The sequence below is a fragment of the Schistocerca cancellata genome, chromosome 7, assembly GCF_023864275.1.
Source record: "Schistocerca cancellata isolate TAMUIC-IGC-003103 chromosome 7, iqSchCanc2.1, whole genome shotgun sequence".
Taxonomy (NCBI): Eukaryota; Metazoa; Arthropoda; class Insecta; order Orthoptera; family Acrididae; genus Schistocerca; species Schistocerca cancellata.
The window spans coordinates 466,052,527-466,065,456 of record NC_064632.1 but is presented as its reverse complement, the minus strand read 5'-3'; the positions used below and the strand labels follow the sequence as shown (position 1 = coordinate 466,065,456).

The 12,930-nt window shown below is 39.3% G+C and overlaps 2 protein-coding genes across 3 annotated transcripts in view; both read right to left on the bottom strand.

Annotated features, from left to right (window-relative positions):
• Positions 1 to 1,365, bottom strand: part of LOC126092828 (PR domain zinc finger protein 10-like) — a 90,840-nt gene extending 89,475 nt beyond the window's left edge. Inside the window, exons 1-3 of the mRNA XM_049908557.1 lie at positions 1,144 to 1,365; positions 1,009 to 1,056; positions 312 to 458 (exon numbers count right to left, since the gene is read on the bottom strand). Of these exons, the coding sequence (XP_049764514.1) occupies positions 312 to 458; positions 1,009 to 1,030 (169 nt within the window). The 5' untranslated portion in view covers positions 1,031 to 1,056; positions 1,144 to 1,365. The remainder of the gene's footprint in view (positions 1 to 311; positions 459 to 1,008; positions 1,057 to 1,143) is intronic.
• A 2,989-nt stretch (positions 1,366 to 4,354) lies between these two features.
• The window catches only part of LOC126092118 (GMP reductase 1-like), an 89,249-nt gene continuing 80,673 nt past the window's right edge, over positions 4,355 to 12,930 (bottom strand). For both annotated transcript variants that reach the window (XM_049907558.1, XM_049907559.1), the window contains exon 6: positions 4,355 to 5,064. In XM_049907558.1, the coding sequence (XP_049763515.1) occupies positions 4,866 to 5,064 (199 nt within the window). In that variant the 3' untranslated portion in view covers positions 4,355 to 4,865. The remainder of the gene's footprint in view (positions 5,065 to 12,930) is intronic.

Below are 12,930 nucleotides of genomic sequence, written 5' to 3'. Positions count from 1 at the left end.
CTGTCATTGAACAAAGACTATAATGGTGTTCTTCAAATTGTCTCCGATTACGACAAAAATGAGGAATTTTTGGGCACACTGTGAATCAATATTTCTGGAGTAGCTAAATGTCTAAGCAGAAATGTGCTAAAGCAGCATCTGATAAAGATAGCTCATCTGTAAACTCACTCTTTCTGCCAAAATAATGATATTGTGGCAGCAGTTAAGATGGGCGTCACAAAACGCATTTAAATAATAAAAAAATAATAAAGAAAGAAAAAATTATGAATATGGACAGTTTGAAAATTAGAACATATGAATTTTTTGTTTACCGTGCTTTGTATCGCGATTCCTCCTAAGCTCTAATGCTGATGGCAATGACTGTCTTGCTCTGCTAATAATGGATGAGTCAGGAATAATAATAAGTGGTCCGTGTTGATTACATTCACCAGTATTACTATGCTCACAATCTTCACACCCTGAAATTATAAAGGTTTAGCAATAATTCTTATCATCTGGTAACGGAACGCTTATTTTTCTCTGGAATAAAGCTCTCAAGAGGAAAATTATAAAAATTCTTATATACAACAACAACAACAACCAGTTTTCAGCACTGATATAAGAAATATGTTTAAATCAACACTAAGTTACTGTGGTGCATTATTATTTCACTCACTGCAGTAAAAACAATATATTTTTGGGGAATAATTAAGCAATTCTGTTATAAATTGTGGATGATACTGGAACAAAGGCTCCTATTATTTTCCGCTTAAAATGGTTTAATTAAATTTTTACCTACTTAGGAAGGGGTTCTTCTGATTAGTTGCAATGTTTAAAAAGGCAAAGTTAATAAACTGAGGCGAATTGGCCAGCATATTAAAAACGAAGTCAAGGCCAAAGAACAATTCATGTCAACTGCAAATATCCAGTTAAAATTAATGACAAAGTTCTTTAACACGTAAGTCTTTAACACTTAATAAGTACTTTTATTTTAGAAACCTTCTTATACTCAACAGTCTTATCACTCACATAAGTTGGAGTCATCAAACATGTCATAAGGAACTTGGTAGGCAGCATCTGCAAATGTAGGTCATCATTTGATATCTAGAACAAAATACAGCAACACAGCTGCTAGATATTTAAAATACCAAATACAACTCTAACCTTGAAATGTAATCAAGGTTACTGTCTCTTCCTATATCTTTTATCAAACTGTCACAACGAAAATCGGGGGATATTCGCGAAAATAACACTCCTCTCTCTGATTTTATTCAATGCCATTGAAATGTCAAAATAAAAAGTTCGCACAACAACAAAAATTGTCAGAACTGTAGTTTTTAGAGGCGACGTCGTCATTTAGTCTTAATTGTTATAACGCCAAGCACTCGCACTACATTCTTCAAGCACTTTAAATTTTGATGCTTTCCCTTTAAATTTGTTTTTGTTGCGTCGTAATCTCTGCACGTGAGCTCAGACAAATTTTGCTCAACTTGAAATGTCATAACTTACACGGACATGTTTTCAAATTATTGTAAGTTTATTTAAAATTAGTTCTAAAAATAATTTACAATTACAGGTACGGCAGACGTAGTTTTAATTTTTCGCATTTCCTAAAATTCGTTCCGAAATACGCAATATCGTTCCACAGACAATGCATGTGGTAGACATATTTTGAATGGTGAATCATGGGTAAAATTGAGCGCGAACCGATGGCCAAGGACTGTTTCGTGTGACGGCACCCATTTCGCCAACAGGTGGCAGTAGTTCCAAAAATGGCAATCAGCTGAGTTGTTGCAATTTATTGAGTCTCCGAATTTCGGTCCGAGTAACGCTTCGAATTCTTTCTACCGGATCTCAGATTAATTTTCGCTAGCACGACGTGTACTTCTGTTTTGAAAGTTAATCTGCCATTACTGATAAATCGTAGTGGAATCTAGAAGTGCATTTCTAATGTACTTTTGAGAGAGGAGACGATAGGTTGGTGCATAAAGGATTTTTGAAAATGAGTACACAGTTAAAGTCAACAGGTTTATTCAAAATAAAATTTTCTATTAAGCAACAATAAATTTTAGGCATATAAATATTTATAAACAATAAAAGTTAATTGCAAAATACAGTTGATTATATGTGATTCCTCTTGTATAATAGTGCGTTTAAATCACAGCCTTTTTGATCTTAATACTATATCCTGCATTTTGGTAACGTGGAAACTAAGTATTATTTCGTTTAATATATTTGAGCACAGTATGTTTTAATGTCCAGATGCGCAGTAAACCTACATCATGAACTAAAGTGTGCTCTCTTCAAAATAATTTTAACTTCAGAATCCCTATTATATCAATTACAATTTTTGACAGGATCACTTTTTTTTACATTAAATATAAATAAAATCACAAAACTATACAAATTTTAAGAAGTGTCAGAACATAACTTATAATTTTGAAGATACATTCATATGACAACAGCAAATGTGCAGGGTGTTTTTATTAGTTTTACTACAAGTCACATTACTGATAATCAAAAACATGACAACATTTTTGAAACAGATAAGCAACTCACAGGTAATTAAATAGGTATAACTGTCTTTTCAGCTATAAGTTGATACAATGTTATTGACAGCATGATATTGGTAGCCAGTGATATAAAGTATGGTCTTGCTAACTGAAATACAGCTATTCGAAATTGTTTAATATACTGCTGCAGGGTTGCTTTATTTCTTTGAAAATACAAGAACATTCTATTTTGTTTTTAATTATTTTTATATGCATGGAAAGTTTTTAAACACTTCTTGTTGCCCTTGTATGGGTGCTTGATGAAGTTGGTACAGAAAATACCTGCACCTATCTTCTGCAACTTGAGCAATATTGTAAAAGTTGTACATTTTATATTGGGTCCTATCCACTAATGTGCATTGTGTCTGTATACTTGTAAGGAAACTGTCAGCAAGGTTAGATATAAAACAAGCTAAGAAGCAAATAATTGGCCAAAATTTATTATTGGAACTCACCCCCCACCCCCGGAGAAAAAAAACCCACAGACAGACTGATCTGTAATTTAGTATGCGGTCTAGGTTAGGTTGGAAGTTTATAGTTTGGTTGTGAGTTGGCAAAGCCAGTGAATGTGAAATCAGTAAAATCTGGTTGTGGTAACAAATTGTCCTGTAACAAAGCCTAATATTAATATTTGTGTCCTACTGAAATACGCTTTGGGGAGGAAGGGGGTGTCCGATTGAAACTTTTGCCAAATAATTAGTGAAACGCTTATGTACAACAGATTAATCTCTCATTTGGACAAGCTCAGCATTCTAATTTGACAAACGAAACACCTATATTTGTATTTTTTCTGGGTCATCTTACAGCATTCAACTATTAACCCGCAAAATTCAAATGCAAAGGCTGGCAAACTGTATCATCATTCAAACAATGTGCTACTGAATGGAAGGGAGAACACTAACAGTTTGAGAGAAGAGCATTTGTATTTGCAATAAGTCAGGTGGTGAACTTGTAATATTTGATCAAGTATGAGCCAATGTGAAGAGAAAGACAGGTGGGATTTAGTAGTATTGACTAGATTTTTAAGTTTTTATGCATAAGGAGCGTAATTTAAAAACATTGATAATGTCTGCCATACATATTGCTTATTTATACTGGTAATGAAGCATCTATCACAATGTGCAGAACCTACAATCTGCATGTTGGAAACAGTAGATCATTTATAAAAGGTACTTACAGAGTTGCTATGTAAGACACAAATTTTGAGACTCATGACAAGAAATAAGACATATTTGGAAGTTTAATGTACACTAAAATCCTTGAAGAATGGTACGTGTACTCAGGTTCAATAACAATGAAAAAGAGCAATATCTTACATTAATTTCTTTTTTTCCTTTTTTTGCCCAAAGGTATTTGGAGAATAAATAGTGCAGAAAGAACATTACAATAATAAGGATTAAGCAAATCTGCATACAGATAATAAACACTGTCACAAATGTGAAATAGATTAGTGTCTGTAAGCTCTCATACAAGTGATGGTTCTGAGATGAGTTGAAATGTTGTAAACTGTCCTTTATTGTCTTGAGTTGTTATACTGCAAGGACTTCCTCCACAAATAAATAAAAAAAAACTGAAACAATAGTCAGATCTTTGAATATACTTCATTTGTAAGTAATCTACTACATAAAGGGTGCATCACAAAAATAGTTGTCATTTCACCATTGGGTATACCTCAGATTTACACTTACATTTACCCACTCCACTCGACACACCCCCTCAACCCCCATCTGCCTTCTGAACTGCAGCCCTAACATTAACACAGCAAAAGACAGAAAATAAATTGAATAGTTCCTGCACCTGGATATGGAGTCCCCCCCCCCCCCCCCTCCCATGCAGATTGAAGAAGCATTTGAAGCTGTACTTTATGTACTTTGCTAATTAAGAATTTACAGCTCTATTATTATTAACAGAGTTGAGTCTAATTGAGGAAGGTAAGCAGTGGAGACCAATGATAATTCAACCAAAATTGTATTAACTGACTGAAAATTTTCAAGTATTTTTTGGTTTGTACATCAGACTATCTTGAACAAGAATAAAATTTTAATACGTTTAGATGAGACATCATAATTGATTAATTAAAGTTAATCAATATCTATATTTTTCATAGAGAAATCCTGCAGATGTAAGTATTTGTAGAATTTTATTCTTCTAAGATAAATAATTGCTAAGCAAATTGTGCTTAGTTCGAGTGATTATGGGAGACAAATGAGAGGTGGTCTCTTGTCTCTCTTAGTGTTTTAGTGAAGGGTGCTTCACAAGCAGTATCATACAAAGAAGCAAAGGCACAAATTGTGTGTCAATGGAATGAAAATTTAGACCTAATTTTCAGGAACATTAGTCACCCTTAGTTACACCATCATACACTTGATTTACTTGCTGTGTGCAACGAATAAAAGTTGCTCGGCGAGGCAATTCCTTTAGTTTAGCAGCACCTGTGTAGGTACAAGCAGAACGCAAACCACCCAGTATGTCCAAGACCGTTGACTCCACATCTCCTCGGTATGGCACTTCCACTGTTTTTCCTTCAGATGCTCTGCAAGTAAAGCAGTGAATAATTTTAGAAATAGAATAATGACACAACACTCCAAAATAAAAATGTAGCTCTGCCGCCCCCCCCCCCCCTCCTTCTCCATCCACATACACACACCAAGCTTTCAGAAACAAAATTTCCTCTGGAGGGGGCCTGGGCCAGAGAGAGAGAAGGGGGGGCGGGGGCCTTCAAATGCCAAGAGCTGTTGGTAAATGATTCCTTATTCACAACAAGTATCTTATGTTGATCAGTGCAAAGAACATCTTATGTTAAGGGACAGACTCTCATTAAATTTCACACTTCTGATGCATTTTAGCAATAACAGTTTTGTCCACTGAAATATTATGGTGGCAGGTTTGGCTTGGCTAGGTAAATCTCAATATATTTTCTGAAATACTCTCGTACAGTTGTTCTATGGAGCTACTCCAGCCATACACAAAACTTTAATATTTTCTGAAGGTCGTGCCCCACAGCTCACAAGTATTTGAAAAGTGTCATATTGGAAATATGACTTTTTCAAATACTTGCAACCTTTGGGGGGACGGGTGGGGGGGAGGGGAGGTGGCAGCATCTTCACAAGTGAAGTTATTACATCAGAAAAATGAGAGGTGAAGGTTGGAAGGTATGAGAGTAGTAATGGATTGAGCAGAGAAGTTAGACTCAGGATCCTCGCTGCAGGATGACTCATCAACATAGAAATAATTTCTGTAACAGACAAGAAATAATTGGCACAGAGGATATAATAAAAGAAACTTCGCAAAGTCAAGGTTTATCAGAGATTGCTGAATCTATCTGAAAAGAATCAAACTGATTTCAGGCCTCGATTTGTTACTGGTAAGTGCATTGTAGGTTTACTGTACATGTCAAAAACAAAACACCAATCACAAGCAGTGGCTGGAAACTGTTGGCCCCATGCCATAAAAGATGAAGGTCTGCCAGAAATGTTTCAGCCACCATTTTGTATGATAAAAAGGGTCTCATTTTAACATGTACCTTGCAAAGAGTAAAGTATTAACTATATAATATTATGGAAGTCTTCAGAACCAGGGATCATTCCTGAGACAAAGCTTAGGTTGCAAATGAAAATAAAATACATCCTATTCATTGTTTCTTTTTGTCTATATCAGATACTCTCTGTATTTAATTTAGAAGTTAAGGTTACAACTCACAGAACAGTAAAGGCATTGAGTCATTGGCTGACACATAAATAGGACTGAAAACTTTGGTAGCTTTGGGCTCTGCTGCTGAGGCACCTTCTGCTGTACCTAGTGCAGTGGATCTGCCCCCCACAGCAGGGTGAGTGGTGGGTAGTAGGTGCTGGGTGGTAACACATTTGTGCCACTTGAGGTGGAAGGCCAATGTGGAGGCTGGGCATCTGGTTTTACCTGTTTGCCCTATAAGTGAACAGGTGGCCATTACTTACGCAGGATCTGAGCAGGTACAGGTGGGCAGGGGCTCACCAGTTATCGGGAGCTCCAATGGTACGCACATTGGAGCCCCTTCAGAAGAGAGCATTCTTGGCTAAAAGGAAAGCTAATGTGCACTCGATTTGTCTACCAGGGGTCTCATCCAATATGTGGAAGCGGCCTTGCCTTTGGCTATGTAGGATGCAGTCATCTGTAAGTTGTGGCTCACATTGGCACCAATGACTCATGTCACATGGGTTCTGAGGCTACTGTCAGTTTGTAGATGGAGGTGGTGACAGCTGCTGGCGTCAAGTGTGGGATGCAAGCAGAGCTTGCAATTTACAGCATTGTTCCCAGAGCTGATTGGGGTCCTTCAGTATGGAGCCGAGTGGAGGGTCTCAAACAAAGGCTTTGTCAACTCTGACGGTCATAACGCAACCTTCTAGACCTGCGTTATCAGATGGGGGATTATAAGGCTGCCCTTCTCAGGTCAGGGGTGCACTACACAGAGGAAGCAGCTGCTCTGGTTGCTGAGTACTTGTGGAGTTCACACGTGGGTTTTAGGCTAGGCAGTAGTTTGAGGTACTCTGATGAACACTAACCATTTTATACGCAGACAGGGAAATCAGATCATGTTCAGAGTAAAGACACTTCAACTATCAAAATTTGATCAGTAAGTTGTTGAAGTGAAACTTCCTGGCAGATTAAAACTGTGTGCCCGACCGAGACTCGAACTCGGGACCTTTGCCTTTCGCGGGCAAGTGCTCTACCATCTGAGCTACCGAAGCACGACTCACGTCCGGTACTCACAGCTTTACTTCTGCCAGTACCTCGTCTCCTGCCTTCCAAACTTTTACTGTAAAGTTTGGAAGGCAGGAGACAAGGTACTGGCAGAAGTAAAGCTGTGAGTACCGGACGTGAGTCGTGCTTCGGTAGCTCAGATGGTAGAGCACTTGCCCGCGAAAGGCAAAGGTCCCGAGTTCGAGTCTCGGTCGGGCACACAGTTTTAATCTGCCAGGAAGTTTCATATCAGCGCACACACCGCTGCAGAGTGAAAATCTCATTCTGGAAGTTGTTGAAGTATTTGTAACAAAGTTCCCAAGTTTACTGCCCTCCAGGAAATTTCTCATGTTTGAATTATTCTTGGGACTAAGAGCTGGCTAAAACCCAAAGTAGAAAGCTCTGAGATATTTAGTGAGTCCTGGAATGTTTATCAGAAAGACCAATTAGATGTCATAGGAGGGGGGGGGTGTCCAATGCAGTTGACAAAAATATTGTCACTAATGGAGGTTGAAACTGAGTGTTACCCCATCATTCATAACAGGCGTAGGTGAAACCAAGTTAATTGTTGAACTTTTTACTGGCCATTCGACTCTGCTGTGACAGTTCTAAGAGTCATTCAAAGAAAATCTACAGTCAGTACTGTGTAAATTCCCAGGTCATTCAGTACTAGTTGGAGGCGATTTTAACCCAATGAGTATAGACTGGGATGTCCAGGGATTCATTGCAGGGGGAGCAGGCAGACAGTCTTGCGAAGTACTTTTCGACATGTTTTCCAAAATCTGTCTTGAGTGGCTAGTTTGGCACCCCACACACAATGGAAATATCTTACACCTTGTAGCTACAAACAGGCTATATTTTATCAACAGCTTCAGTACAGAGACGGAGATTAGTGATCATATCATTGAACTATGGTTATGAAAGTTTATAAATCTGTCACGAAGGCTAGGGGAGTATTTCTACTAGAAACAGCAGGTAATTAATTGTTAGCATCTCACTTAGGCAATGAATTGCAATCATTTAGTTACAGTATGAGGGGCACAGAGAAATCATGGGCACAATTTAAACCGATTGGAAATCTGTTCTCTGGACAAGTACATGCCTGATAATTAGATTAAGGACAGAAGAGACCCATCATGGTTTAGCAAGGAAATTTGGAAAATGCTGAGAAAGCAAAGGCTTTTTCACTCGTGGTTCAAAAGAAAATGCCCAAATGACGGGGAAAAGTTGGTAGAGATTTGTGTGTATGTGGAAAGAGCTATGCGCGAAGCCTGCCATACCACCGTCACACCTTAGCGAACGATCTGGCTGTGAAGCCATGAAAATTCTGGTCCTATGTAAATCGTTTAGCGGATCTAAGGTTCCCATCCAGTTACTGATTGACCAGTCTGGTGTGGCTATTTAGGAAAGTAAAACAAAAGCCGAAATTTTAAATTAACACGTTCAAGAAATCATTCACACAGGTGAATCATACAAGCATACCACCATTTGACCATCACACGGAGTCCCATATGGACGACACAGTAATAGGCATCCCTGGTGCAAAGAAACATCTGAAAATGTTGAAAACAAACAAGTTGCCTGGTCTGGATGGAATCCCAGTTTGGTTTTATAGGTAATACTCTACAGCTTTGGCCCTTTACTTAGCTTGCATTTATCACAAATATCCTGCCAGCGCGAAGTCCTGTGCAACTGGAAAAGATTGCAGGTGACTCCTGTTTATAAGAAGGGTAAAAGAATGGACCTGCAAAATTACAGACCAGTGTCCTTTACATCAGTTGCTGCAGAATTCTAAAACATATTCTGCATTTGAATATAATAAATTTCCTAGAGACCGTAAAGTGTACGTCCTCGTATCAGCGCAGATGTATAAAACATCGCTCATGTAAACCAGTTTGCTCTTTTCTCACATGGTGTATTGCGAACTGTGGATGAGGAGGGCAGGGGGGTGGGGGGGGGGGGGGGGGGGGGCAACAGGCAGAGTCCACATTTCTAGATTTCCGAGAAGCATTTGACATGGTACTCCACTACAGACTTAACCAAGGTATAAGCATAAGGAATACCGCTCCCAGAAATTTGAGTGGCTCAAACAGTTCTCAAATAATAGAACCCAGAATGTTGTCCTCAATGGCGAGTGTTCATCAGAGACTAGGGTATCATTGGAGTGTCCCAGGGAAGTGTAACAAGACAGCTATTATTTTCTATATACCAGGTGGTTATAATTAAACTTCCCCTACCTGATGGAAACTAATTACTGTACAAATACCAAACTTGGTAGCATTAATGTCTAGAGTATGGGGTGCACGATTTCCATGCATTTCAGCACCACCTTCCAGCTCCAACAATGGACACCAGGTGCCGTGATCAGTCATCATGATTCATAGTCTCACACACCTGATCCCAGTCGCAGTGCATTTGTTGTTGTGTCAACATGAGCTTGGAAAAAAGGAGCAGGGCATTATTGGTGAAGCTGGATAATGAAAGCAATGGTAATGCTGCAGCCATACTTCGAGAATATCGCTGGCTGAAAGGATTACATTAGGGTCCTCTTTTCCCACCTCCTGTGTGGAGCATGATGAAGTAGTTCAAATCAACTGAAGAACTAGGCATCATTCCGGGAAGAGGCCGACCTATGGTTGACGAAATTGCACACAATGCTGCGTGCAATTCCCAATCATCAGGCAGTGCATGTACCGTGTCACAACAGTTCCAGACCCCGTGGTCCACTGTACGGAAGGTGCTTCAAACTATTCTCAAATGGTGTCCATACAAGATCCATATTGTATAGCAGCTTGCACCACAGGACACACAGCGACCTGTTGACTTCACTCTCCACTTTCTCGCAAGGACTGAAGTTGACGAGGACTGGCCCTGGACCATTCTAAGAACAGATTAGCCTCATTTTTCTCTGATGGGTGAGTTGAACACACAGAATTGCTAAGTGTGGTAATCTTCAGTCCAATCACTATGCATGAAGTTCCTCTGTATGGCAATCGTGTTACCATATGGTGTGGCTTCACAGCTACATTCATCACTGGCCCATTCTTTCGTAAACAGGTTGGTGCTCAAGGACCAAAGACATGCAGTTCAACTGGCCAGCATTACTGCAACATGCTTCGTCAGTACGTCATACCTGCCCTACAGGAGAGGGATGCACTGAACTCAACAGTTTTCATGCAAGATGGGGCTCACCGTGTATCACTCGTGAAGTTCACCTGCTTCTCCGAAACACATTTGGAAACGATCAAACTATCAGCAGAGCAATTCCAAACGCTTAGCCAGCACAATCATCTGATCCCACTCCCTGTGATTTCTGGTTGTGGTGCTACCTGAAGGACAGGGTTTACCAGGGAACATTAACACATGCTGATCTGAAGTGCAGCATATCAAGAGAGGTAGTCAGCATACCTATGGACAGGCTTCGCTCTGCTGTGCAGAATGCAATCCTGTGCTTTCAGACTCTTCTGGACACTGATGGGCACCATATTGAGCCCCTTTTGTAGCAGTAATGGTATCAGTATGTAATGGTATGATGTACCATAGCAGCACATTAGAAGTGTTTCAACTGAATTGGTTCTGCATTATCTCTCTTCCCAATGTCCTTGACATTAATGCTACCAAGTTTGGTAAGTGTACTGTAATTAGTTTCCATGCTATAATGTGTTAAATAGGGAAAGTTTAATTATAACCACCCGGTGTATTAATGGTGTGGCAGAAAGGGTGGGCAGCAATCTGCAGTTCACTGATGATGCTGTGGTGTACAGGAAGGTGTCCAGCTTGAGCAATTGTATGCGGATACAAGATGACAGACAAAATTTATAGTTGGTGTGATGAACAGAAGCTAGCTCTAAATGTAGAAAAATTATTAGGAGAATTTTAGGAAAGTGTGGTAAAGGAGAGACCACATATGGAATGCTAGTGTGACCTATTTTTGAATACTGTTAAGAGTGTTTGCGATCTGCATCAGGTCAGATTAAACAAAGACATGGAAGCAATTCTGTGGCAAACTGTTAGATTTGTTACAGTAGGTTCGAACAACATGCAAGTGTATAGAACCCTCAAAGTTAGTCATACTTGCACTTGTCTGATTTTACTTAACCCATCAGAAATTTTTCTGTGCAGAAGGAATTGTCAAGCATGTATGATTTCAGCTTTTCTTTGAATCTAACTTAATTAGCTCACTATTATCTGCGCCATTCTAAGACTGAGTAAAGAATAGTGTAAGCCATTTCTTCTTATTTTATTATATTCGTGAATGTTACTGTCATTTCTGAACTGTGGTTTATTGTTGACAATAAATTTCATATAGGAGTAAATTTACTCTCATGCTGCTGTTATTATGCCCATCTGTTTAAAGAGCTGTTTACAAGAGGTACTACAGTGGATCTCACATATCATCCTTATTGCACACTTGTGTGCATCTCTTTCTTCCTTGACGACGAGTTACCCCACAATATGAAGCCATAAGTCATCATTGAATGAAGATAGGAATACTAAGTCTACTTTTTGACTTTTCATCTGCAAAATCTGATATTACAGTATTTGTAATGCAAATACTGCAGAACTTACATGTTTCAAAAGATCTGTGGGTGTTACTTCCAGTTGGTGTCTTTTTGAATATAAACACCCAAGAATTTAGGATATTCTGATTCATTTATTTATTTAAACTGAGGTATCATTTGTAATTTTGTGGCAAGATTTTGTATAGCGGATAATTTCATTTATTGTGTTGTACCTAAGTTCCTTGACAGCCCATTTGCTTAGAAAAAATCACTTATTTTTTTAAAAAATTTATTTACATGCAAGTGGCGAAAGTTTGTCCATAAAGTCTGATTATAATACTTGCACTGTCAGCAGAGAGAACTATTTGTGCTCCTTTGATATATGGTTGCAGATCATTTACATATAACAAGAACAGAAGGCCAAATTTCTGTCCCTCTGATACACCTGTATGTAGTGATTATTTTCCATTCTGAAGATGATGTTTCTTTGTTTATACTCCTTGAGTTTCTTAATTCAACAATCTGAATGCTTTCAGTCAATCTGTGGGAGGCAGAAAGAGGGGTTCAAGCTGGCAGCTAGCAGCTTGGAAGGAGGGACTTGGTTTGCTGGCTAGTAATGTGGGGAGGGAGGGGGTGGCTAGTGCACAGGCTAGGCATGTGATGGAAGGATACCAGGGCCAGAGCTGTATTGCGCACAATGGGTGTGGGGTCAGTGGGAGATTGAGGCCAGCAGGATTATGGGAGCAAAGGTTGTGTTGTAAGTTACTCACATCTGCACAGTTCAGAAAAACTGGTTGGTGATGGAAGGGACAATCCCAATGGCAAGGGTTCAGCCATTGAAATCAAGCATATTGTGTTGTTTTGTTCTTGGCCACAGTTTGGCAGTGGCCATTCATTCTGGTGGACAGCTTGTTGGTTGTCATACCAATGTAAAAAGCTGTGCAGTGATTGCAGAAAAGTTGGTGTCTGACTTGCCTGTTTCACAGGAAGCCCCACATCTGATGGGACTGGATAGGATACGCCTATGACAGGACTGCAGCAGAAAGTGCTGGGTGGGTGGATTGGACGAGTCTTGTACATCAGTCTTCCAAGCGGATATGATCGCTGTGGCAATGGATTGGGAGTGGAAATAGGATAGGGATGGACCAGGATATTATGTATGTTGGGTGGGCGATGGAATT